The 27,069-nt window shown below is 44.5% G+C and overlaps 1 protein-coding gene across 1 annotated transcript in view; it reads right to left on the reverse strand.

Annotated features, from left to right (window-relative positions):
• The window catches only part of LOC144104415 (ATP-binding cassette sub-family C member 3-like), a 55,617-nt gene extending 29,911 nt beyond the window's left edge, over positions 1 to 25,706 (reverse strand). Inside the window, exons 1-9 of the mRNA XM_077637400.1 lie at positions 25,534 to 25,706; positions 14,711 to 14,887; positions 13,515 to 13,643; positions 12,799 to 12,969; positions 11,606 to 11,737; positions 7,528 to 7,733; positions 4,083 to 4,361; positions 1,753 to 1,927; positions 706 to 960 (exon numbers count right to left, since the gene is read on the reverse strand). Coding sequence (XP_077493526.1) covers positions 706 to 960; positions 1,753 to 1,927; positions 4,083 to 4,361; positions 7,528 to 7,733; positions 11,606 to 11,737; positions 12,799 to 12,969; positions 13,515 to 13,643; positions 14,711 to 14,887; positions 25,534 to 25,587 — 1,578 coding nt within the window. The 5' untranslated portion in view covers positions 25,588 to 25,706. The remainder of the gene's footprint in view (positions 1 to 705; positions 961 to 1,752; positions 1,928 to 4,082; positions 4,362 to 7,527; positions 7,734 to 11,605; positions 11,738 to 12,798; positions 12,970 to 13,514; positions 13,644 to 14,710; positions 14,888 to 25,533) is intronic.
• Positions 25,707 to 27,069: the final 1,363 nt, after the last annotated feature.

The raw sequence follows: 27,069 nt of genomic DNA on the forward strand, positions 1-27,069 counted from the left end.
TTATATTGTTTCGTATTTAGACTGCATAGCTGGCTTCAGCGGCGTACATCACTCGGCCATCTTTCTGATGCCGATCGCTGAGCTCCACCAGATGAAACTGCTACAAAAGACGAAGCTGTAGCGTCAAAAAGCTGGTGCCGTCACTAAAAGCAAAACCTCCTGTGATTACATAAGCACGAATGTCAAGACTGTGGCAACGGAGGAGTTACTGGTGACACCTTTGTGTTTGATGTTACACGGACGCATGAAGGCAGCGGCGATGAATGTGCCGACAGGACAACGACACTTCACACTGTTCGTACAACCTTCCGACACTGACTCAAGTTTTGGGCGTAAGGAACCACCTCTGCCGCTACTTCGCAAGGCACAAAGGTGGCAAAGATGGTCTTGTGATAGCTGCTGCTGCTGCTCACAACTGCATACTCTAGTTAAGGAAGGCGCAATAGCTAAGTATCACGAACTTTTGTCTATCGCGTGCCTGAAAGGCGAGGCTTAAGGCTAGTGTCGAGTGTAATAAAATCAGTAATTGTGCGTCTGATTTCAGTTTCTCAGTGTATACAACATAAGCAACGAAGAGTCGCTCTTTACTCAGAATGCAGCTGCCAGGCCGTTAGCAGGTAGCTCGGCTAGGCCTACTGTTATTTGTCCTCGGTGTCCCTTGAAAATGCAACCGCGGATTTTGTCCACAAAGTAGTCTGGTCAAACCTGAAGCTTCTTGGAGTAGGCGGCCAGGAAGGCGTTGATGGGCACCATGAGCACTATGACGCTGAGGCCCGAGAGCACGGCAACGCCCAGCTGCTGCCAGAGGAAGTAGAGCGCCAGCGCGATCTGGTAGGGTGCCGACCACAGCATGTTCAGGTACAGTATTAGCTCCATGAGGCGTTGCGCATCGTTCGACATCAGGTTTACAATCTCGCCGGTCGTCGACTCCTTCTTGGCCGCGTTCGACAGCACCAGGCTCTGCACGCGAGTCGTGAATCGAGCAGTGATTCAAGCCAAGAATCACGGGGAATAATTAAATTAACAATCGAACAAAATTGAAGTTACTAAAGAATCAGGCAAACGGCAGCCAATGGCGCAAGCAACAAGCACGTGGAGAAAGGAACCGGGGGCGAAAGGAATACGTAGCAGGAAAGCACACAGCCAACCAGCTTGAAAACTTTACTCGTACATCTACCTTGAGGCTCACCGAAGAGGCACGTGTAATGAATTAAGCTGCGCTTCATGAAACAAGGAGCCTAGCAAAAGCTTAGACTTGAAAAGAGTCTCAAAAGCTCAGTCGCACAGGCTTGCTTAGACTCACAAAAACTTGCATAGACTACCATGGGCTCGCTGCATTCTGCACGGACATGGACTCGCAGAAACACAGAATAATTTGGCTGTACAAACCGCTTCAGTTAAGACTAACTTTCAGTTGCTATACGCTATTAGAAAAACTTTAGAGAGTCCATAGACAGTCCATAGACTTTTGGCTATGAAGTATACAGACTATCTATGGTTAAGTCCTTAGACAATCATTAGACGATCTATAGATTCATGGCTATACACTTTTAGTGTACTTTTTCTATAGACTATGAATAGGCAACACTCAATATCTGTAGAAAATGGATAGAGTCTACAAAAGTCTATAGACCATTGCTTTAAGGGCAAGACCCTTAGAGCCTTGAGGCAGTATACTGAGGAGCGAGCTCTTGAACCAGTACACAGAGACTGTACAAGGAGGTGCCACCAGGGTGTGCCACCTTTCCTCACCTTGCGGTAGATGGCCGATATGAGGGAAGTACGGATGCGCATGGCGGTGATGTTCTTGAGGTAAGAGTACCGCGAATTCATCAGCGTCTGCACCGATGCCGTGACGAACAGGAGCGCCGCATAGAACACCCCTTTCCAGGCTGGCTCACCTGAGCCCTCAAATCCAATCATCAGGCTGCAAAGAAGGGCAACGTGGCCGGTTGGGAAAAGAAGGGGGGGGGGGGGGGGGTTAGAACTGACTCGCAGAGAGACTAAGCTAAAGATCTGGTGCAAAAATGTCGACCACACTGTGAAACACATGGAGAGGCACTAATGCCTGCCGCCGTGTAGTGTGAAACATCTAATTTTATAGATGCGTTAATAGCACAACGGTTACTTTCATCTACTTCTAAAAGAAAAAAATACCATAGACGTCCTCTGCTCGCAAAAGTCCACTAATATCACGGCGTGAGCTCGTCATAAGTCAAAAATTAACGATCGCTCGTGACATGAGTTGAAGTCATCCAGAGCACTTGAGTACTTAAAAAACTTATCAGCGGCGGCTGCGTTTTTATGGAGGAAAAACTCTAAAGCGCCCGTGTGCTGTGCGACGTCAGTGCACGTTAAAGATCCCCAGGTGGTCGAAATTATTCCGGAGCCCTCCACTACGGCACCACTTTCTTCCTTTCTTCTTTCACTCCCTCCTTTATCCCTTCCCTTACGGCGCGGTTCAGGTGTCCAGCGATATACGAGACAGATACTGCGCCATTTCCTTTCCCCAAAAACCAATTATTATTAATATTGTTATTATTATTCGATGTTTCACTGCATTTCATCAATCTTTGCCGCACGGCACTAATTTTTAGGCTAACTTCCCAAGCACCGAACATATTGGAGATTAAAACTGATGATCTTCCTTTCGCCCTAACTCATGCACCGACGCACCAGAAAAATAAAGAAGGCCGCAATCTATTCTGGCCACGTCACTTGAGCATGCTCAGTGAGAAGGTTCGCCCTGTGCCACAGGGGGGAGGGGCAGCTAAAAACACGCGGTGAGCTGTCACCCCAATCGGTTGCGAGCAGCAATTTTAAAAGGTCTTTGTTCATTGTAGGGTCCACGCATAGCGTTTAAATTTTACTCGAATGCTCACAAACACCACCTGTAAAGATCGGCTGCATTGGAATATGACCCTCAAGATCATTTCAGGGTTTCTTTAATTTTTTTATGCCAGGGAAATTCAACGCCGCACAGAGTTGCGTGCATAAGTAACACACCAGCTTTGTCAAAAACTGCTGCACCTTGCGGTGATTTTTTTGTGAAATAAACACCCCTGGGCTTTTATTTGACATGTCCTGGTACTATTTCGGTGCTATGGTTTTCAGCCATCATGACAAATGAGTGCAAAGAATGAACAGCTAGTGTTTTGTACTTGGAAACTCACTAAATGGCTTTCGTGAGGTATGTTAGTCTCTTTAGGCTGATAAATAATGATTCTCATCCTAGTATTGAGTAACTCCTGGAAGAGTACAAACGCACAAAAAGGGGCAGGCGATGCACTTGGCTGTAGCTAATAGGAAGAAATGAGGTAACAATTACCATTAAAATACTTCATAATGGGAAGGTCTCATTTATATCATGTCCAACATATTTAGACAAAAATTTTGAATATTATAACTTTGTTAGGCGTTATAAAACTATTGAAGTCAATGGTTCATTCTTTTGACGAGTGGCAAAATTTTTCTTTTAGAGTTTTGCCATCACTCGCATCGAGAAGTTTAGACAGCCCTTGAAAACCAATGGGGAACACTTTTGGCGACAGCAAAAATGTCTATAGGAAAAAAAATGCAAGTCTGCCGATGATAGATGTGTAGATATACTGATTGTAGTAGTGAAATCTTATAATACTTGAAAAAAGTGCATTCATAACCTGGTTCCCGTCGAAAAATGCTTTTGACCAGAATTGTTGGACAGGTACCTATTTCACATAACTGAAATAGAAGGACACGTGTCACGGACAAAGATGTTGCTGTATTTTTTTTCACTCACGGCGTATTCTAATCAGTGATCCTATGAACGTTTTCTTGCTCCACGAAACGAAAATTGTGCTTCAGTTTTAGAAATCATGAATTCTTGGCAGCTAAGACCGGTTTAATGATATTACAGAGCTCTGCACCAGATCTCTCATAAAAAAACACATTTGTTATGAAAAACAAAGTACTTTTGAGGATCACTGGAGATGCTAGCCTGATTACCTAATTAGCAGGCCACTGCACATGAGGGGGAAAAATGTGGACCAAAAGCACAAAAACATTGGCGCCACACAAACAAAATAGAAAGACTGCTTACTCACCTGAGCAACTGGGGAGACACAAACTGCAGCGTGTCTTGCACCAGCTTTAAGATACTCGCCACCACAAACATCGGCCCGTAGGTCTGAATCAGGGCCTTGACAATGCTCAGCCGCTTGCGCCGCTCTCTGCCACCACCACCCGCTGGCGAGGCCGAGGTGCCCATCTTCTTCCCGTGGAAGTCAGGCCCCGAGAATTTCACCTCTCCATCATCGAGGTTCGAATGGTTATGGTACGTGGCTGAATTTTCTCCACCCTGCACCGACGGTGAAGACACACCTCTGCACGGTGGAGAGAGAACTGCTTTCAAACTCTCTGGGTTGCTGTTTTGTGAGCTTAGCATCTGTGCACGCATTAACATTAACAAAGTGAAAGCACGGGCACAAACACCACTCTATACATACATGTGCCCTGCTAGTCACGGCATAAGGTAGTCGCATCTAGCATACCAAACTGGACGGTACCAAGGGTAACAACAGCTTAGATAACGAAATGATCCGCCAATAATAAATAAGCTTGCTCATGCCCAGTTTTACTGCATGGATTCTTATTTCTCGAAGCCATGCTTCTCAACCTAACCACACAAACGGTACACGATACGGAAGCTATTGCAGCTAACTCTCAGTTAAGTATGAAATCAAATCCCAAAACACTTCACTTTGCTCCCCCAAATGATACCAAGAAGAATATGAATAAATTGCAATACAACTCCTGCCGCCGTTCGCCCCCAACACCTAAGCCGTATAGATCGGAACATCCAAATGTAATGAAACGTAGACGAACTTAGCAACACCAATTTTTGTGATAATAAGAAATTTAAAAAGTTATGGTCGATTTGCGTACTCAATCCACATACGAGGAGGCGCGTTAGGACTTCGGTTTTAACCTCAGTTCCGGTGTTCAGATCCACTCTTGAGGGATGAAAATTGTTCGGTCAGCGATAATGGGATAATGCCTGCCCCTATATGAGGAATTCCTTATTCTCTATTTTACATCATGTATCCTTGGTGCTCCTCAAAGCAGTTTTGGCGCAGTGGTGCAGATGTTAAGCGATGCGCCACTGCCCTGCGATGGCAGGAACTGCTACCGGTGGGGTTTGTGAGACCCAAGTTTCTCTTTCCGAGAAACCTCTCGCGACCAGTCATTACCTGACCTGCCACCTGTCCCGGTGGAAATTTTGCTCACAATTCAGTGAGTAGGTGCCAGATTGCCTACCACCCGGTGGTCAGTTGGGCAGCCTGCCACAAAGCAGGCTTCAGACAAACATACAAAAATTCAACGTCTAAATGCGCACACGGGCGCCTTTTTCGTTTCCCTCCATCGACACGCAAAATACGCCCGTGTGCTGTGCGGCGTCAGTGCCCGTTAAGATCCCCAGGTGGTCGAAATTACGGCGGAGACCTCTGCTCCCGCACCTCTTTCTTATTTTCTTCTCTCACTCCCTCATTTATTCATTCCCTTACGGCGCGGGTCGGGTGTCCACCGATATATGTGAGATAGTTATTGGGGCATTTCCTTTCCTCAAAAACCAATATTCATTTTTGTTTCATTTCACTATAAGTGCCAGCGCCCTAAAAGAGCTTGGAAGATGCTGAACCAGCTCTTAAGAGTACAATGCGACAGGGTTAGAGGTCTATCCCGCGGATGTCCTCCTTGTCTCTCATAGGTTCATAGATAGCCGGGAGTCCTCATACCAATACTTGAGCAGTGGTGCAGCGGTTAAGCGATGCTGCACCACCGGGGGGCGTTATGAGACCTGGGTTGTTCTTCCTGGATTCTCAGGAGGCTATATTTCTCTCTACCAATGAGGTGACACGCAGTGCCACGGCGGGCAGGTTGCGATTGCCCTCAATTTATCACAATTATTATGGTTACCACCTTCAATAGTGGGTAGGTTGCCACCTACCCACCGTGGCATGTGGGCCACCTACTTTCAGTGCGAAAGAGGGGAAGGACCTTTCTGCCGATCTCGAAGAAGTTCTGATTTAGCAGCTGAGCAGCTGGGGCCAATGCCCCCTGCTTGTTCTTGGACCGTTTTTGCGACTCTTTGTAGTGTTTATTCGATTGTGCCACAGCTGCCCGTGAAAGCTCAGAGTATGATGCCACCAGCGTACAAGGAATGCTGTAGAACATATATGGCGCATAATTTTTTGCGCTAAGGGGATTAGAGTGACATTAAAGAGGAAAAGAGATCAAACGCTCTCTTGTGGGGTGCCTCTAATGCCAAGGGTGAATGTCAGGGATGTAATCGATCCCAGCTGCATCTACGCGGCTCTGTTGGTGAAAAAGGAAGTCACATATTTATAAGTGCAGAAACCCACGTTGAGCTCACAGCATTTGGAGAATAGCCACGTATCGCACACTGTCAAACGCTTTAGTCAGGTAAATTGAAAATGTTGCTTTTGTAAGATGAGAGCATTCGTAATTATCTGCTTATTGAGTTAAACCGTATCATCCTGGGCGGAGAGCATTGACCTGAATCTAAACATGGTAGGAGGAAAGAGATTTTTTCCGTGAGCCTTTTGAAGCGATCAAGGATTACATGCCCTATTAGCTTACCTGCACATGAAGAAGCGAGGGAAATGTAGCTCAATTTGGTTAGGCCAAGCGGCTTGCCTAATTTTGTGATAAAGGTAACCTTTGTATGTTTCCACTGGGGAGGCATGGACCATTGTTCCCAGTGTTGTTTGAGATATTCGGCTAGGGACCTAATTGATTCTGTGACAGCTTGCGTAAAGATTCCTTGCTGACGCTCTCGAGGCGGGGTGCTCAGGGGATGCGGAGCTGATGTACCTCTGCACAGACCTGTGCTTCCGTTATGGAGTTTTTTTTAATTCTGGGTTGGGGAGGCCTCAGTAGTCTCACATGAGCTAGGTTGCGTGCTGCGGTAAGTAGGTTTGAATCAGTATTTGTACTAGGTCCTGCCCCTGCTGTTCGTTGCGGTGGAGCAGGCGTGATCGTTTTGCTCTTTCCTCCTCAGTTTTATATCCTTCTAACAGGTGACGTAGGAAAACCCGCGTTTTTTTTTTGCATTGAAGGTTTCCACTGATACTTTTGCAAATCTGCTTCCATTGTTTCCAGGCATAATTAGCGTTATATTTTATAATTAGTAGAAAGCACTAATCCAGTAGCTCAGAGCCTATTAAAATCGTCTCTTGGCGATTGTATGTCTGAGAAGCGCGAGAGCTCCATCCCGCGGCTCCTGCAGTAGGTTTAGTCAGGCTAATGATGATGATCCCGGTGGCTCTGACCTCAATAAAATCGTCTCATGCAGACTGTATGTTTGAGAACCGCGAGTGCTCCATCCCGTGGCACTTCCCACTCACCGTCGTCTTCTACACGTAGCACAAATCCCTGCTTCCGCACTGATTGAAATGTTGTAAACATTGTCATTTTTTTAAGCTGTAAAAAGAGGCGAGCAGCGAGGGTGAAAAAGTAAAGGCTCACCTGTCCTTGAGGAGCTGTGCAGCGGCCAGCTGCTTCTGCCAGTGGCGTTCAAATGTCGGCACCACCTGGTCGGTGCGGTCCTTGAAGTTGAGCGTCCACAGGTCGGACGTCTCGAGGGGCCGCCGCCAGCCCTGATAGGCGAGCGAGTCGAACCACGAGAACAACAGCTGGGACAGGAAGGACGCTCCGTTCTCTGGGCACTCCTTCTGCAAGGGGAGCAGTCGTCATTCGACGTCCGCAGATGCAGTCAGAACGTGGTGGAAATTATGAGGGACCCTTGAGGCCGGAGAAACTGGAGGTTCCTGACTGCAAAGCTAAAGCTTACTTGCACTCTGGTGGGTATTGAGATACTTTGCGCTACGCTATGTTTGGAAAGCTAACGACATGCTGTCCAAATAAAGAAATGGGCATGGCCAGGGCATGCAGTCAGAAGACCAGATAATCGGCGGTCGTTAACGCAAACAGATTGGATTGCAAGAAAGGGCAAGCATAGGAAAAGGGTTCCGAAAGTTTTTACGGATTAGATGCCCGCCGCAACACATGACAGGGTTAATTGGATGGGATATGGGAGAGAGCTTTGTACTGCAGTGGGCGCAGCTAGGCTGATAATGATGGCAGTGTTGGTAACAATACATGGTCATTCTGTATTACATATCCAAACTACTTCACAGGCTCTAGTGCTGGGGTATTATATGAGGAAGCAGTGAAGTTACAGGTATCAACGAAAGCACTGATTACAGTGGCTCAATGTAACAAGAACTCACATAAACATCACATACTTGATTCACGTTCATAGTATTCCAGCGCAACAGCACATAGCCAAAGAAAAGAAGACGGTAAAGAAGGACGAACACAGCGCTGACTTACAACTGTTTAATCAGAGACGCACACACAGCTTAAATACTCTTAGACCAGCGCATGCGCACACCGTTAAAGAACATTTTTTTTTCCTTTTTTTTCCTTTTCTCCTTTTCTTCCTTTCTTCTTTTTTTCCTTTTTGGTTCTTTTACGGTGTGCACTTGCGCTGGTCTAAGAGTACTTAAGCTGTGTGTGCGTCTCTGATTAAACAGTTGTCAGTCAGCGCTGTGTTCGTCATTCTTATTTTCCATCTTCCTTTCTTTGGCTATGTGCCATTGCGCTGGAATACTATGAACGTGAATCAAGAATACCAACTAGCCCGAGAACTGACTCTACTGAATCCCATACTTCGTCGTCACAACCTAGGTGGAGGGATCATTAATCCGTTCAGAATTGAGTCACCCATAATCTGCAGTGGTGGTGAACAAATGAGTGATCTGCGTATTATTGCTGCTGCATCTAGAAGGAAGGGCAAGTCTAGAGGTTTTGTTTAAATAGACACTTTTTCTTTTTAGAGTCAGGTGGCACCATGCTGCTAAAGGTACTCGTGTATCACGACATATTCCTACTGATTCTGATATGGGCTAGGCAAACATTCATCAGGTAGTTCTGTATAAGTGAGGATATTATAATATAAATCACACGTACTGCACGCAGTTTTAGTGCAAACTAGCTGCCAATTGCGACATGCAAGAGATCGGCACCTGTCTTCATTGAAAAAGGATTGTTGGTATATGATGGGAGCTGAGCACATCACGAGCTGACGGACTAGTAAGGGTATTATTTGCAAACACATCATTTACTCCTGTAAGTGTATTATTATTTAGAATGCACCAGTGTTCCAACTAAGATCTCTCGCTAAATTTCATGAGAATTTGATAACCTGCGATGACAGTATATTTTTGAAGGAAGACAACACTCATAAGACCACTGAAATCATGTGTGAATGTTTTCATCTTTTGGTGTTTGTTATTTTGGCAGAACACCGTACCTGGAATACGAGAACGTGGTTTGGATCCCACCAACGGCATGCGGCCGTTTTTCTAGTACTCTATATTAAATTATGTTTATGGCATAAAATAATTCCACTACTAATTTCTCATTCATCAACACTACTATTTAAAACAAATTAAAAATATAGAATCCTTCCTTTATGCTTTTCATACTTTCGATTATTGTTGGCTTCCCTCATATATATGTCATTGCATTCCCCTCATTCACCTCTACTTCACTGCTCAGTGAAAGCATATTGTGATTGATTCAAATGAAGGAAGGCTGGCGGAAAAAGATTTCACATTCAGCCTTAATACTAAAGTGCTATTTTTATTTTTACACTGTTCCCACCAGGAAGAATTTCTGCAGGTAAAGGGGAGTGACTTCTGCGTTTAAAGCTGCTGACTTCAAGTTATTCAAACAAGCTTCTTGACTTCGCTCAAGCCACCTAAATTTTTCTCAATTATGTTGCACTCACAACCGAGTTGCATTATAAAATATATATAAGAGTGAAACTGCAACTTCAGCATGAGATAGCATGACTCAACGAAGAAAAAAAGGCAATAAAGTTCTTGCCCTCCACTTCAAGAGCAACAACCAAATCAAGACTTACCTATCTTTCTCACAAAGTAAAACCAGTTATGAAATAAAAGAGATTACACAGCAGTAATCCTGCGCTATGTCATCAGGCGTTCAAAGCACCACTTAAATGTAATAAATTCTTGCCTTAAACTGTCATGGAACAAAAAGGCAGATTAGGTTTCCACTCCAGAAAGTGACAGAGATGACGGCCAGTATCAGTACACTAACATAAATTCAGTCTCTTCTAACTTTTTTCGGTTGAAAGCTTCCACCACACCACTGCCCTTCTCTACTTTTTTCTCTACCCAATGGTGCAAAAAGAAATTAAAACAGGAATCTTAACACAAAATTCAATAAAAAAATTTGTACACCAGAGTCTCTAGATGGAACAAGCAAAAATCGAATGTTGTCGACCAAAGCACAATTAATCAATAACACACGGAAATTAATATTGCGAATACGGACGGACAAAACGCTACACATTCTGTCATGCTAAAAGCAACAAATATTCCTCATGGTGGCATTACCTTGCAACCAACCACGCATCAAGCGCGGCAATGCCCATTTTTAGTTAAATTCGACACAATACATCGAAACAAGTTAGCTGTTCTGGACGATGCATTAAGCTCCTTTTTAATCTAACCCAAAAGTAATCCGGCCTGTAGACAAAAGTTGCGTACCACTAGCGCAGGCATTTAAGCAAACACTCAACATGACCCTTTCAACAGAGACAGTTTTTTGTGTTGCAGCATGGGGCATCTCGTCATGCCTACGTTTATTTTCCCCATTACAGGCTGTAACCTGTATATCTGTCCTTTATTTTCCACCTTTTATACGGTATGCATTCATACTACATTCTTGAGTGTCATTCCTTTATTGCCCTCTGGAACGCATATGGCAGGTTCACTCAGATCATGAATGGCAGTTTACCAGTATTTCTCAAGAGAAAAATATACATCTCTATCTTATGGGTACTCACCTATGGGGAATATGGAGGATAAGTTAAAGACAACGCAGCAAGCTATGGAAAAAGAATGATAGGTGTAACGTTAAGAGACCGAAAGCGGGTGGAGTGGGTGAGGGAGAAAACACAGGTAATGACATCTTGGTCGAAATCAAGACGAAGATATTGGCTTGCGCAGGGCATGTAATGCAAAGGCAAGCGTAGCAGGGGGCGGCGAAGATTAGGTGGGCGGATGAGATAAAGAAGTGTGCAGGCATAGGGTGGGCGCAACTGGCAACAAACAAGGTTAATTGGAGAGACGTGGAAGAGGCCTCTGCCCTGCAGTGGGCTTAGTCAAGCTGAGGACGATGACGACGATGACGAGAATTATTATTATTATTATTATTATTATTATTATTATTATTATTATTATTATTATTATTATTATTATTATTATTATTATTATTATTATTATTATTATTATTATTATTATTATTATTATTATTATTATTATTATTATAAGCGACTTCTTCCGTGTTATGTTCAGAGGGGCACTCAGGTGTAAACAAAAGAAAAAATAATTTACAACATTGAGAAATGCGCCTCTCTGACTAGCGTAGCGAAAGAAAGCTTTCGGGGGCGATTCTTGAAAACAAAAGAAACAAACAAGCACAGAGGACAACTGGATCATCCAGAACTTGCTTCTTTGGGCGGCAGCACATCCTGCCTGTGGATGGGCCTGGAGTCGGCGAAGCAGTTAAGCAGGAACTGGATCACGACCAGAGGGTAATAGGCCATGTAGGCTCCGAAGTACAGCGGCTCCCCAATGCGCTCCTGCAAGGACAGAGCCGAGGCGTGGAGGTACAGGGAGTGAAGTGCATAATATGTTGGACGATTAACAAGGTAATCGCGTGATCCACACAGCAAGGCTCTTCGAGAAATGTCAAAACTGGCTTTACTCTACGCAGTTCCAGTCCCACGTACCTGCATGTCAGCAACGAAGTCTGCCATAATGAAGGGCGGCTAATAATTTTGACCACCTGGAATGAAGTTCGGACTCCGCAACCATAAAAGCTGTATTCTACTGCCACTCAATGGTATAACACGGAAGGCATGAGTCGTGGTCTTCTATTTATTTTCGAACCAATTTAGGGGAAACGTTGACTTTCTCTTTCAGTCTTCACTTATTTCAGGCGGTATATAACATATTCATGTCATGTACTATTGGGAGCAAAAGTCTCCAGGACGCGTACCCGCTAGAATCAAAGTCGATAGCTCTGTTATTAGGCAGTTGATCAAAGCCAAACTTGCGGAACTGATAGTCGGACTCACGCGCTCCAGTGTGGTGCAGTGAAAGCAGATGTTCGTTGGCAGGCATGACGCCTATGTGACCGAAATCGATTTTTCCACCTCCTGGAGACTTCTGTCCCAGCTAGTACAACCAACATCCAATGACCGTGAACAGGACAATTGACACATGACTACAAAAAGATAAGCCGCTGGAGAAAAAATGCAAACAGGGTCAATTGAGCCTTCCAAAGACTTTCTTTACACTACCGAGGTACAATTCAAGTGCTGTAGTGTTCACCTTCAATCAGATATGATCGTCTCATTTCCAGATCAAAACAGTTGAAACAAGAACGAGCTTCAACGGTCTTGTTCATGTTTCACTTGGTGCTGAAGGTAGGTAATATACGCGGCGCTTCAAACGCATGCTGGAATATAAGCGATGCAAATGCCACATATCTGGGACAAAACGTGACGTGACGGGCTGCTTTCCGAGTGGCTCATGCCTTCAAATCTTTTTGTGTAGTTCCCTGGTGCCACCGTTAAAGCTGGCCACCCGCACCTACATCTGTTTCGCCACTCGAGGTACACACCGTGTAGAAACCCACCTCTCTGACATAGTCGCCCGCATCGTCGTCGGGTGATGTGAGGCCGTTCCGGAGGTGGGACCGGTACGCCACTATGCCGCACACCGCGAGCAGGAACCAAAAGAAGAAGAGCATTGCTGAAGACTGGCTGCCCCTCCTGCGGCCCACCAGAAGAAGTAGGCCCGCCACCAACTGCATGTGCCGAATCCACGATCAATCATGCATTCGGTACTGGTGGGTACGTGACCGTATACTGGTTGGTTCGTAACAGAACTTTTCGATACGAGAGGTTTGTGACATAACTGGTGGGTACGGGAGAGTTCCGATCATTCCGCGGGCTGATCAACCGCTGCCAGTTCAATCCCTCTGATCACTTTGCCAGTCACACTGTTAATTGATCGATGTGAAGTCTAGGATGGGACTGCCAGCCAAGCAATGCAGGGAAGACGGAAGAAAGGAACCAGTGCTTGCAGCGGACCATCTGCACTGGCATTTTCTCACCGCCGGATGTACCACCAGCTGCTCCAGCGTGACCACTCTTAAGGCCTGGTGACCATTGTTCAGATTATATGACATCAGACAAGGTTGCGTGACCTCGCCTTGTGACATCACTGCAGCATGCTCCAGTCTAAGCCCATCTGTCTATCTTATTTAATGAGCTGCTGGAGCAAAAAGTCGAACAAACACTTAGCCCGTGAACAAATGCCGCAAGTATAAAGGATCAGAGAAGGACTCACAAATGTTGCCAGCTTGATGAAGGGCGTGCAGAAGTAGACAGACGGCAAGGCGACCGCATCCGAGAGGGCAGCATGGCCCGCATAGCTCAACTCAACCAGGGAGATCAGAGAGAGCACAACAGTGATGGCCTTGGGTGTCGAGGGAGTAACAAAAGCGGAAGTAAAATGTCAGTAGTGCGCATTGCTCAACCAGTTATTAGCTATGAACTGCCGAGTGCACCCAACGAAAAACGTACATAGAACGCAGTCACCTGCCTTACTGCGCTCAGACACGGGAAAATTCTTTAAAATTTGCCCTCTTTTACCTCTAGATGCGCCAGGAAACTCTGTGTCAAGTTTACTTTGTTTGACTAGAGTGGCAGAAAGCTTTCTTTGTAGCCAATATGTAAAGCCAAACACGAGCGTTCAAAAATTAATCGTAATGTTCAACTATATGGTCATAACTACTCCAATTCACCATACTTCCAAACGTTCACGTGAGAGTTTTGGGGACTCAGCAAGGCGTGCTTGACATCTCTGATGAAAACTCATTGTCATCGCTGAAGCTACTGCTGGTCTACCTTTTTGTCAACGGCAGGCATACGCCGCAAACCTTCGCTGTTAGTTCCATGGGCACACCTGGTGCTACAGAAAGCAAAAAAGTAGTAAGCTCAATGCCATGTGTGCCATGCAAAGAAACTAATCCCATCACGTTTGGTGCCACTACCAGTCCCCTATATTCTGCGGTTGACACACATCTTTGTAGCAGGACATGCGGCATCATCTGTCACTGAACAGTGTAAGTCTATAAGTACACTGCTTAACCCCGTCCTCTATAATTCAAAGAAATTTGTCCTGTAAACTCTGAGGTTACTGGTAAACTTCCAATAGACGAGGCTTTGCATCCAGTCACTCGACGGTGAACAGTTTAATGTTTCATGAATTTTTTTATGAAGCGGCAAGTTCTCTGCCATTATTTAGAAGGCGACTGGAACAATCCCTGGAACAAATGTACCACAACGCCGACATAGTTTTACTGTTTACTAAGATAATTCCACCCCATTCTAATCAATTCGTTCATGAACAACATGAAGTGCCGGCTCTAATACTTTCATCTGAATTCCAAACTTACACTCCATACCAAAAACACAGTTTCACATTTTTCTCAACAAAGTCTGCAGACTGCATAACAGAGATTAGGTAGCGTATTTACTAACCAGCTTGGCGAGGTTTAGCGCTGAAAGTGGAATCAGGCGGTTTTTGCTCTTCAGCAGCAGGTAGGTCTCGAATGGTGCGGCGAACCATAGGAACCCACAGGGGACCCACACAAGGACTGTGTCTTGGAAGCAGACGCTCAGGTCCGGGTCTGTTGTGTTCCACGTCTGATTGTAGTCCTACAAGAAATTTGTCCGGTACCAAGTTGAGTGTAGAAAGGACCACGCAGACTTCAATGCAAGCAGGATAAGTTTGTTCCAGAAGCCAGCAGTGAATCAAGTCAGTCCTGACAAATTTAACCCCAAAGAAATGGGATCCTAAAAAGTTAGTGTCTCTCCTTTGTATTGTTACTTTGCACAGCAAGCTCTTCCTCATCTTTGTGTCAGAGACCTTCTGAATGAAACCTGTAAAAGGGATTTTAGGGCAGATAGCCCCGGTGTCGTAGTATGTTGTTAATGAAAATTTCCACAACCACATAGTGCACAAATTCAGTTCCACAGGCAAGCCTGAGCTATTTGGAACATCGTAGTGATAGAATAAGCACTCTCGACAATCGGCATTATGTTGTCAAAAGTGTCGGCTGTTTCAACCAACAAACAACAGAATATAAATTAAAAGAAAACGATTACAAACACTAGACTAGCTTTGTGTTACACAAAGATTTAGCGGAGAAAGCTGGCTTCGAACCTGTCAGTCCTCGTTAAGGGGATTTATTGCACGTAATTTTTACCGAAGAAATACCCAAGTTAAGAATAACAAACCAGATGTCTTAATTTGCAACATAGAAGTACTAATCGTCTTGTTTATTAACAGAGTATTTGGAAACGTACACTGACACCCATCCAAATTCACAATTTATCAAATAAAAAAAGTGTGAAAGTTCCTAAGAGCACTCGCTTAATTTTAGGTTTACTGCGCAGTGGTTGGGTTTTTGATCACCATAATGAACTCTGCTCTGCAATTCAAGCTTACCTGCATATATCTACATTCCGGTTCCATTTCAACATCATCTCACCAGCATAACTCCGAAGTTGCCGCTTGTGACATGATCTGATAAATTTGCAGCCATTGCTACAGCAGCACAAAAAAAAAACTTCCCAAAGACCTCGAAAACCACGTACTGTATACGTCACATCAGCGTCGAAACGCTATACTGCTGTGTTCTTATCACAGTGCACACAACCTTAACAAAGAAAATGTTGTTACGCTTCATAAACCTTTTTGTTTGCTTTCTCGTCTGTTTATGCCTTTCAATTACTTCGCAGCTCTATCTTCACTGCAAGCTCTGTCTAGTGTTGTTCAATTAAATGTAAATGGACCAAAGCTGATAACAGCTAATGAAAGTAAACCAACAAAGAATTGAGCAAGCACAGTCTTGCCTGTCAATGCAAACTCATATATCCCATCGTTGTTTTCTGGTAACCTCCAAAACGCCCCCCGGAATATTTTTCAACAATCCTTTTATCTATTGTCAGCATCATTACACCAGTCTCTAAAGTTTCAATTAGAAAATCACCTGCTTTTTCAGCATAAATGAGCTGATGGTCAATAAATGTTAGCATGTATACAATAGCAGCACATTATCAAGATAGGCTTGTCCTAAAATAAGTTATCAACGCCTTATCACTTCTTCCTGATTTCGCAATGCCAGATTGAGGCGTGACCTTCCCACGAGAGTACTGTGCAAGTGAGCTACACTTAGGTTAATTGCACCCAACACTCGAAGGCAAAGAACAATGCAAGGACACAGTGTTAACGGAACCAGCACAGTAGGAAAGAGCATCGCAGACAGTATTACACACAAATATGCCGACCTACAGTACGGCACCCTCGAATGCATTCTTCTGGTCTCATTTTTCTGTATTTCAATGTGAGCACTCCAAAAGCTGGCTAATAATTAGCCCTTCGTTAGGTAAGTGGCTCATTCGCTCTTTCCTTGCGCTGTTTGCCCTCGCTTTATTGCTTTGCATTTGCTTTCCTCAAAGACCAAACACTATCTGCCCTTTCTCGGCTAACATTCCACCTTTGCTTAGGCAAACGCTCCCAATGGCTTTCCTCCTTACCCAGCCGCTTTTTCTCTGCATTATCTCTAGTTATACGTGAAACACGTAGGCGTGACACAGGTGAACTTGGGCAGATTGCATGAATACTGTCCAAATGAGAAATCAATGTTATCACTGTCACGCAGCTTTCGACCTGGAAGAACTTAGTACAAATGGAGTGTTGCGCAAAGCTGTTTCAATCACGATTGGGCCCGATCCTTCTTGTTCCTAAAGTACGACCAAAGAATTTGATTAAAGAGTGCAACGCAAAAAGACAAGGACAAACCAAGAAGTGCACAGGACTGGCGCTGACTTCGAACGGCACAATTTTCTTTTTGAGATGGAACGAGAGGATCCTGGCCTTGCAAGTTGAAATCCCAATAAGATTCGCGCAGGTTATGGCGGCACCTTGCTTGCTCATGGTGGGCATCATGCATGCTCATGGTGCTCATGGTGGGCTCTTTTCTTTCTGCCATGAGCAAGCAAGATGCCGCCATAACCTGCGCGCATCTTATTGCGATTTCAACTTGCAAGGCCAGAATCCTCTCGTTCCATCTCAAAAAGAAAATTGTGCCGTTCGAAGTCAGCGCCAGTCCTGTGCACTTCTTCGTTTGTCCTTGTCTTTTCGCGCTGCATTCTTTAACCATGATCACAGAACAAGACTAGACAGCCACTTTAATGTATTTCATTCCAGTCGAGCGCTGCTACACTCACGCTTAGGAAACCTTCAAATCAAACTAAAATTTGAAGGTACGGAAAGAAATTATATAAAAGCGAGAGAACTTTACATTGACATTTGGTTTAGTCAGTGAGGCTTGATTTATAGAAGTGTGCTAACATTCTCAATACCATACTCCTGCCTTTGCAGCAGTCATTACCCCTTTTTTGTTTTTATTGAGTATTGAGTACTCCACACTTTACTAGGTGGCATCTATTTATATACACTTGTTCTATATTTATGCCTCCTGCGCTGGACTACAAAACCGCAGCTGCAATGCAGAAGCCTTGACCTAGTTAGGCTTTAGTGAAAACAGCTTTCTGCCTAAGTAACCACTACAGAAATGAAGTCTGGAAGAAATTATTTGAGCTTATCGCACTTGCCCGGGCAGGTACAGTAGTTTCCTACGGCCTTTATGACGAAACATGCCACAACTGCGCAATAACCATATTTTTTTTGTCACAGTAGTAAATAGAGAGTCTACAGATAATTTTGACTGGAAGCACGGCACAGGTTATAAAAGACAGGGAACTAGACAGTAGGCAAATTTCAATGCGGCAGCATTAAAATGCACATCAGGAGCAAAATCCACCGTCCAATGTCGCGAAATTCGCTGATTGGTTGAAGGAGGTCACATGACTTTATGATATTACCACAACCTGCCCACCCCGGCAAGCGTCAACCAACCCGCCGTAGCAAGTGGCAATTAAATTAATTATTGTTCGACAGGTGTCACGTAACCATGCGACGTCCTGACAGCATGTCCACTGGGTTTCCAGCAGCCTACTTTGTAGATAGCATTGGAATTCACCCCGAGGACCGTCCTCTGTCACGAAATTCACAGATTGGTCGAGAGAGATAAGACGTCAGAAAGGTTACGTGAGCAGAAAATAGATATAACGTCAAAAGCTCACGTGATGCTGAAAGAGTTTAACAAAGCATGTAAAAATTTGAAATAAAAATCAGAAAAAATTGTTATGTATTCAAGTGTGGGCACCGTCTCAGTATAGCGGATAGCTGCTAATGCAGCTAGCAGTTCCAATATGGCGGTTGTTATCAGTGAAACTTCGCAAGAGCCCACAAGCCGCGACAGAAGATGCGACAAATGTGAAATATAATTATATTGCATTGCGCTCTTACGGTGACTTGACCATCCCCATAGTTCTTTGAAAGCCTTCAAGGCCATGCCAGGACATTTTTTATCGCAATGTGATTTACCACATGTGCATACATCACGTCGCACATTAAATGTAAGTTTCACATAAAGGCATTTCCCAAACATAACGTCATTTTTTCTTGTGCACTGCCGTGCGACAAATATTAGTATTTTTTAATGAAGGCACCGAAGACAGGTACAGTGTTACTTGAGGCCATGGGTGTATGAGAAATTGTTTTCTGAAGATGTTGTAGAAAGCAGTAATGTTGAAATAATTTTACACAAGGTTGATTATAGCTGCCATCAATAGAAAACAGTTTCAAGACGAATGTGAATGAGTTGCAGAGTTCAAGCCAGACTCGCAAGTTGGAGACTCGCAGAATTTTTGCAATACTTTTATACCGACTTCCAGCATCAAGACATCATGAAAAAATGTTTGGGTAACTTCTACAGCTTAACATTTTTATCAACGTATATACGTTTTCGGATAGACAGTTGTCTTGTAGATAAATCTAAAATGTAGCAAGTGCAATAAACAGGGTAATTCAACAAAAGAGGTAGCCAAATGAATGAATTCACAATTTTGTGCGTAAAGTTAAGGTCATGCACTAATCTTTGGCTGAGAACCTCGCGACAGCGCTTAAGCTAAGAAGTTTAAGTTAATAATAACGCAGCGAGCTGTGAAAAGTAAAATGATAGGTGTAACTTTAAGAGACCAAATTGGACGGAGTTGGTGAGGGAACAAACATAGATTAATGACATCCTAGTAAAGCGTAATGCGAAGACAATGTAACCACTGCTCCTTAAGGCTAACGGAATTGATTTGAAGAGAAGGCAACCGTAGCGGGGGCAGCATAATGGGCGGATGAGACTAATAAGCTTGCTGGGATACGGTGGCCGGAGCTGGCAAATGATAGGGTTAATTGAAGAAACGTGGGAGAGGCCTTTGCCCTGCAGCAGGCGTAATCGGGCGGATGATGATGATAATTTTTAGGGCACGGTGTTTATATTTCCTGTACTTCAACAAAATTTTCGAAAAAGCGCGTCATATATCTGCCTCATGTTCTTCTCCGTACCCTTTCATCATGAATCCAATTTAACTCGGCAATCCTCCCAACTTCATGTAGTAATTAATCTTTCATATAATGTGACACGTTTGGTTTGGTTCGGGGTTTAACGTCCCAAAGCAACTCAGGCTATGAGAGACGCCGTAGTGAAGGGCTCCGGAAATTCCGACCCCCTGGCGTTCTTTAACGTGCACTGACATCGCACAGCACACGGGCCTCTAGAATTTCGCCTCCATCGAGATTCAACCGCAGCTGCCGGAATCGAACCCGCGTCTTTCGGGCTGGCAGCCGAGCGCCATAACCACTCAGCCACCACGGCGGCTACATATGATATGATGTGACATGTTAACGATGTTCTGGTATGTTAACAATGTTCATCAAAGCGCTACAATGTCCCTGGATGCATGATAAGGCGCATATAATATGAACTGACCACTCATATTAGCCAATATTTGAGCACAATGACGCAGAGCAAACTAAAATATGACCAATGACCACTTTCACACGTTGGAGGGGAGGCCCTGTGAACTCTTTTGAGCTGATACGTGAAACACTTCTTTTTCCTCGAAATCGAACTGTGCCAATCAGAGCACGAATTCGGCTAAGCACACCAACCATGCAGTCTTGTGTGTTTTACAAGAATGAAATAGTCGCCCGTGCTTGAGCATTTGGAACATGAAATGCGCAGTGCGAAAAGCCGAGCCCAGAAGGAACGCACACATATTCAAGCTAGCGTCTTTTCTCTGTGCTTTCTATGTGCTCGTCTCTCCAAGGTTGTATTTCATGAACAACTTTCCAAGTTCTACCAACCGCTGTGCACTTCAGGAGCTCCCTCTTTCCACTCACTTCAGTGAGGCAGGTGATGTACAGTCGGGGACAAAACTCTGTGGACCACGTGTTCTTCAAACGAAGCCGATAGCTCTACCATTAACCGGTGGCTGGAGATCACAGCTGTGGAGATGAAACTCCAAATTTTGTTCTTTCATCTCCACAAGTGTTGTCTCCAGGCGCCGGCTAGAGGTACAGCAATCTGCTTCGTTCGAGGAACAAATGGTCCACAGACTTTTGTCCCCGACTGTACATATAGGGGCTGCTTCCTATAAGGACTTCGACCTACAGTGCATGATTTAATCGGCTGCTGAGAAATGGCTCTCACCTTTACAGAACTAACACTGTTGATCACTTATGCCCCTTACGGCTGTTTGCAGTTAGTTTTTGTTATGATAGTGAGCAAAATTTCAAAACGTAAGACAACTTCTGAATGATCCCCGCATTAGGAGAGACAGAAGAGAGCTCTATATTTTACCTTATTTGAGCTAAAACTCTAACTAGTTTCACGCACCACATATGCTATGCATGATGCAGTTGTACTAGCAACGGAGTTTTTCTACGTAACCAGCAGACGGCTTGCTGCATGCAATGTTGTTATACACAGTACATCTCTTGCTTGAAGAGACCACAATTTTTCATTCCTGTGAATGCAACTTAACAAAAACGCATGAAAGAATAATGTTTATTGAAAGAAAAATCGACCCCTTTCACCTGCAATTTGAGACCACTCATACAACGATTCGTTGGTAACACAAATCTTGGTAATCTATTAACTAAATGGAAACCGGCCGGGTTTCAGCAAAATATACTAGTGTAGCAAGCCCACAGATAGGCATAGACTCTCAACACCCACCGTAAGGTACCAGTAGTCAACCACCCAAGCGAGTGCTCTCATAAAGGATCACTTCTTGACCAACTCTAAGACCTGTTGCATGACAACTTGAACTGCTGTATTACATTCAAATGTATATAGATGAGTGCGCCTTAGACAGTCGCTGATAGACACAAAATTTCCACTATTTTAACAGCGCTACCTCCAAAAAGCTCGATAATATTCAAAATGCGCGCCTCCCCTCTCCACTTTCCAATTTTACGTCATGAGTATCCTGCAATAATATGGGGGAATAACTGTCTCAAGGCACATCTCCTAGAGCAAACTCCCGCATAGATATCCGACATGAACACCCAGTACAAACAGCACAGCTCCGGCACATATTTATATAATCGATTGTTCATTCACACATTCGTCTAAGTATTTATGGCATGCAACCAACTGCCAGTAAAGGCCTTCTGATTGCGACAGTCATGCACGGCTCATAAAAGCTAGCACGTGAAATTGTCTCAGTAGATCATCGCGTTTCACCGGCGTGATTGTGCAGTCGCACAAAGGGTCACTTTATCAAGACTTGATAAGTGCAGCCAACTCTTCTTGCTAAAGGCTCATATGAGGTTCTTGGATAAATTATAGCCCAAACTGGATCAGCAAGATACTACCTTCTTCTAATTATCCCCGTAAACACCTAGCTCTTTCTATAACACGAGAGAACGAGCACCCCGCCAACGTGCCCAAGCAGATATCGGCCTGTCCTGTCTTGAGTGTGCTTGTCTTCGTCTTTTAGCGCCTGTACGCTTTTTGCGTAAACCATGTCAAGATATCGGTGCTCCAACAGCTGTTGAGTGGTTGCGAAAATTAAATCTGACATGAAATTTGACATAAGAATGGAAGGAAGAGATGTACTTTGCTGCGGCATTTTCCACCGAAACATGAAACGTCTGAGCTGCGGCTAGCGGGAATAAAACGAGAGGGAGTGGGAAAGAAGAGGAAAGAAAGATAGGGATGGTAGAAAGAAATGATAGGAGTTTTCATAAGGTCACTTTCTTGATGGTGCCTCGATCCTTATCAAACGCGGCGACTGACGACGATTCTAAGTTGCCTCGCAACTGCTTGCAAACCGCATGAAAATACTGACAGCTTCATCTCTCTTATTATACGCTTAACATCTTACATTTTCCCAATAGTGCTCTCTCTGCTTACCAAATATCCCTCAGGAAAAAAGTATACAACAGCTGTATCTTACCGGTACTCACCTACGGGGCAGAAACGTGGAGGCTAACGAAAAGAGTTCAGCTTAAGTTAAGGACAACGCAGCGAGCCATGGAAAGAAAAATGATAGGCGTAACGTTAAGAAACCGGAAGCGGGCAGAGTGGGTGAGGGAACAAAGACGGGTTAGTGACATCCTAGTCGAAATAAGGATTGCGAAAAGGGCTTGGGCAGGGCATGTAATGCAAAGGCAAGATAGCCGATGGTCCTTAAGGGTAACGGAGTGGATTCCAGCAGAAGGCAAGCGTAGCAGGGGCGGCAGAAATATAGGTAGGCGGATGAGATTGAGAAGTTTGCGGGAATACGGTGGTCGCTGCTGGCAAATAATAGGGTTAATTTGAGAAACATGGGTGAGGCCTTCGCCCTACATTTGTTGTAGTCTGGCTGATGATGATGACGTAATAAATGTCCATGATTTCAAGTTACGCGCTTACTAACCTACAAAGCTCCCTGTGCCGTGATCTCCTGTGAAAATTCCGTGTGTAATGTTAGCAAAAGGAAGCGAAGTGTAGGTGGATCCTACTACGTCTGAACTTTCAGAAAAGGCGGATAGCTGAGATTAGACGAATATATTTCTACAAACGAAATTAGTAAATAATTATTAACGCTTGTATGCTGTTTAGTTGTTTTTATTTTATCATTTTCACTTTTGCCACAAAACTCACCACCAGCCACTGATTAAGCTTGGGAAGTAAAATGCAATCATGGCACAAAGGTTTCATAACACAAAGTAATGCAATCATGGCAGGCACAAAGGTTTCCCACACAACGTAATGGCACTCACAATCAGAGCTTGCTAAGTATTAACCCGCGAACTTGTGCAAGACCCACAGATTGTCATGTCCTGAAATATGTGCATATCCTGTTCCCGATTATTATGAATAGTTATAGCAGAAGAAGGATGGTTCGCTGGCGAGTTGGTAATAGTAATTCATTCTGTATGGTCCAGAGTGAGAGATAAAGGAAAAAGTGCGTTTCGTCTTTCCTTTGTTTTTCGTCCGTTTCGCGCTGCACCACCACAGTGACCTGGTTATAGCAGTTTCTAGCCAGTCAATAAACCCAAATGCGTATCGCGTTACTGTGCTCCAGCATATATGCTCTAGAGTGAGTGAGTGAAGGTATTTTTTTGTTAAGGGGGTGGCTCTAATATTTAAAGAGATAAGTAGAATGGCAAGCGGTGGTTTACAGGGGATGTAAAAGGCCCACCTCCTTGGCGAAAGGCCGAAGCGAGTTTACCGTAACGCCTTTGAACAACAATTATGCGGTCGGCCCGTTGGCCCAGTACAGGTCTCTTACGGAGGTACTAGAGTATGATCTAGATAGAGCTCCCTAGCTCTGGCGTGTGCCCGGCCTTCCCACACCAAATGGTATGTGGTGGGAATCCCAAAAAACTGATGATTTAACCCGTACTAACCTATGTATGTACTCGAATAAAGATATTTGAAAAATCAACGTGGATTTTCCGGCTGTAATTACTGACGATTGCTACCAATATGTGCTGATTACCTAGCTTGTCCTCTTCAATGTTCAAAGCTTCATGAAATCGCGATAAAAAACGCTTCGTTGTTCTGAAATCTTTATTGCACGTTTGAGAACAGCCTATGTTTCGTTGAGGGCACCCTTCAGTTATTTGCGGGCAAAATTACGAGATCATTGTGGGGTTGCTTGCATATAGGTGATTCTCAACTAAGGCTAGCGGCCAAACAAGAAGTTGCACGCGATCACGATGCGATGCGTTATATTTTTTTTACTTTCTGGAATAAAAATCGTGCATATTGACGTGTATACCATTTCCCACGGCACTGCATCAAACGTTCGAACTTGCCTGAAGTGTTAAAAGTTTGTCAGGTATTCGTTCGCCAACGTCAAATTCAACGCTTCCGAGATCAATAGCCATCAGAACCGATCGCGGTTTCACCTTCGGACAAAAATCTCAGAGCTAAAAAAATTGGTTAAACTCGGAAAAGGCCCTACTAAGCAATGGGCGTGAGCCAGCGGCTGGGCGGCGGCTGAGCCGATTAATCCAGTTCAGTTGCCTATGGTCTTCGTGGCTCCAATAGTGAGCGTCAGGTGGCATTGCTTCGCGCGCAAAAGAGTTTCGAAGCTAGCCCAGCAACTTGAGAATCAGACCTTGCTATTTCTCTCTCCGCAATAGCGCCTACTCATTTTCTCCACCGTTATTTTTCATTTTTCTCCTTTGACCCCTCTTCCTGTTTTCTTCTTTCCCTCTCCTTCTTCATCTCCTGGCCAGCGGTTTTTTTTTTTACATTTCTCACTCCCTCTCGGCAACAACATCCCTCCATTTGCGCCCCATTTTCTACCCCTTTTACCCCATCGCCACCTTCTATTTGTTATCCATCTGTTTCTCCTAGTCGCTTCGATTGGAGACCTTGGGCGGACTTCGCCCATGCGACGGCTAGGGATGCGCTCCCTGTAACGGCTCAATCCGTAACAGCGCTGTTGCAACGGATGTCGCCAAGAGCCATAATAAGTGCTCTTTATTTCAGCGCGCACGATACCCGCGTGTTTTACTGGTACACCTGCCTGTGCCGCCGCACATCATTCATTTCCGGGCATGCCAATCAGAACGCTGGAATCTTCCGGCTTACCCTCAAGCACCAAACTAATCCTGCAACACCCCTTGCACGTCACGACAGCGGACGCCATGTGGATATATGGACACACGGATATACCGATAGCATACGGATACGGACAGCATACGGGTAGCATAGTACAAAACGTTTGCTGCTGTTTTGTACTACTGCCCCTGCGCCACGTCAAGTTGCTGAGTGCAATTTTGGCCCAAGCGACCTTGAGAGTTGTGTCTGTAGCCGCTCTGAAATAAACGAATCGAACAAAACTAACTGCGGATCCTGTTGAAAGCCGATCGTACAACGGCCATTACTCACCCAGAATCGCGACCCGCAGAACGTATCCATGGCACTCATGCCAGACCATGCCATCCCTGGACACTGAAGAAGGTAGAACTCGGAAATGATTAGATTAGCGCTCGACTCGGTGTGCGACAACACGGTCTTCTCTGATCGAAGGAGCTAACTGTGACCTGAATTTATGTTCACAGTTGTGACAGACCCTGGGATAAGAGACAGCCCATTGCCGATGGCCCTCGCTATTTATGCAGGGCTGGAATGTGACACTCGCACAAAGGGTTTGTGGCATCAGGGCCGTCAGGCTCCGCCCTCCAATCACGCCGCGCCCGATAAAGCGCGCGCGGTAGCGTCCGGTGTGTGATTAAGCGTAAACATTGTTGAGAATGGACACCAAGGTCGTGCATAAAGTGAACAGGAGGAGCAATTAAGGCGTGACTAATTCGGGTTTCCCTCTAGGCGCATGAATGATGAGAATTGAGCTCTGCTACCGGTCCAATTATCTAATCTTAACACGAGCGCACACTTTTGCCTCATGAGATACAGGAAACAGTGGAAGGTGGTCACTCCGCGAACCGATTATTCTTCACCAAAAGTATCATACACAGTATACCAACCATTTTGAACATTTTCCAGAACCAGGTCCTGACTTTTATACATTTCATGTATGAGAATTACGTGAACTTTTTTCCACTCATTCTTTCTTAAATAATTGAAGGGCATTTTTTATGTGATTTGCTTTTTTGGTCGTTATTTTTCTGCACATTTCATATGAATTCAATTGCTGTGTATGCCTATTCCCTACTCAATCGTTCCTTGCATTGTAAAGGAGGCTGCTTGATTTAGTCAAGTCGCTCGCTTCTAAAGTGACTTTTACCCGCAGTCTCCTTTATCACAGATGCGAATAAAAAATATTATTATTATTATTCCCACTGAACCAGCATAATTAGCAGCGCTCGTGTATATTATAAGTTTCAACTGTCGAGTAGAAACTATTCGTGATTTTTTTCTATATACATACGTGGATACGCTGTATTTCTTTGTGTAAAGGAACGCTGATGCGAATAAATATCTGCAGTCTACACATGCGCTAAAATGCGGGGTACAGACTGAAAACATAAATGAACAACTTGGCTGCCGCGCGCGCTTCCTTTCCGCTTTTTGCCTGTAAATGTCTCCTCTTCTGAGTTCGCAGCCCTTTGATAATGGCTAAAAATAGCAGCTGGTCACATCAGCGCGTATTCAACGCGAGAAAAAGATTTCATAGTTTAAAAACACCGAATCATCACGACTGCGCTGGATAACAGAGAACAGCACCGGCCTCAGCCTGTTTCTGAAAACGTAATTGCAGGCTAGTTCATGCATTACTATGCGTAGAAAGACAGCAGAGGAAGGAACTAACTTGACAAAACAGAGCGTTCTGCTCCAATTCCGGTACTGTTTTTGAACGTTCCACGGTAACATTGTTATGTACTTTGTGAGTTAGATTCAGGTCCCTCGTTTTTTGAACTGTCTTACAATCAATGTACTTTGGGACCCAGAGATAGAGGTTTATAA

Source organism: Amblyomma americanum, chromosome 9 (genome assembly GCF_052857255.1).
Source record: "Amblyomma americanum isolate KBUSLIRL-KWMA chromosome 9, ASM5285725v1, whole genome shotgun sequence".
In the NCBI taxonomy this organism is placed as follows: domain Eukaryota; kingdom Metazoa; phylum Arthropoda; class Arachnida; order Ixodida; family Ixodidae; genus Amblyomma; species Amblyomma americanum.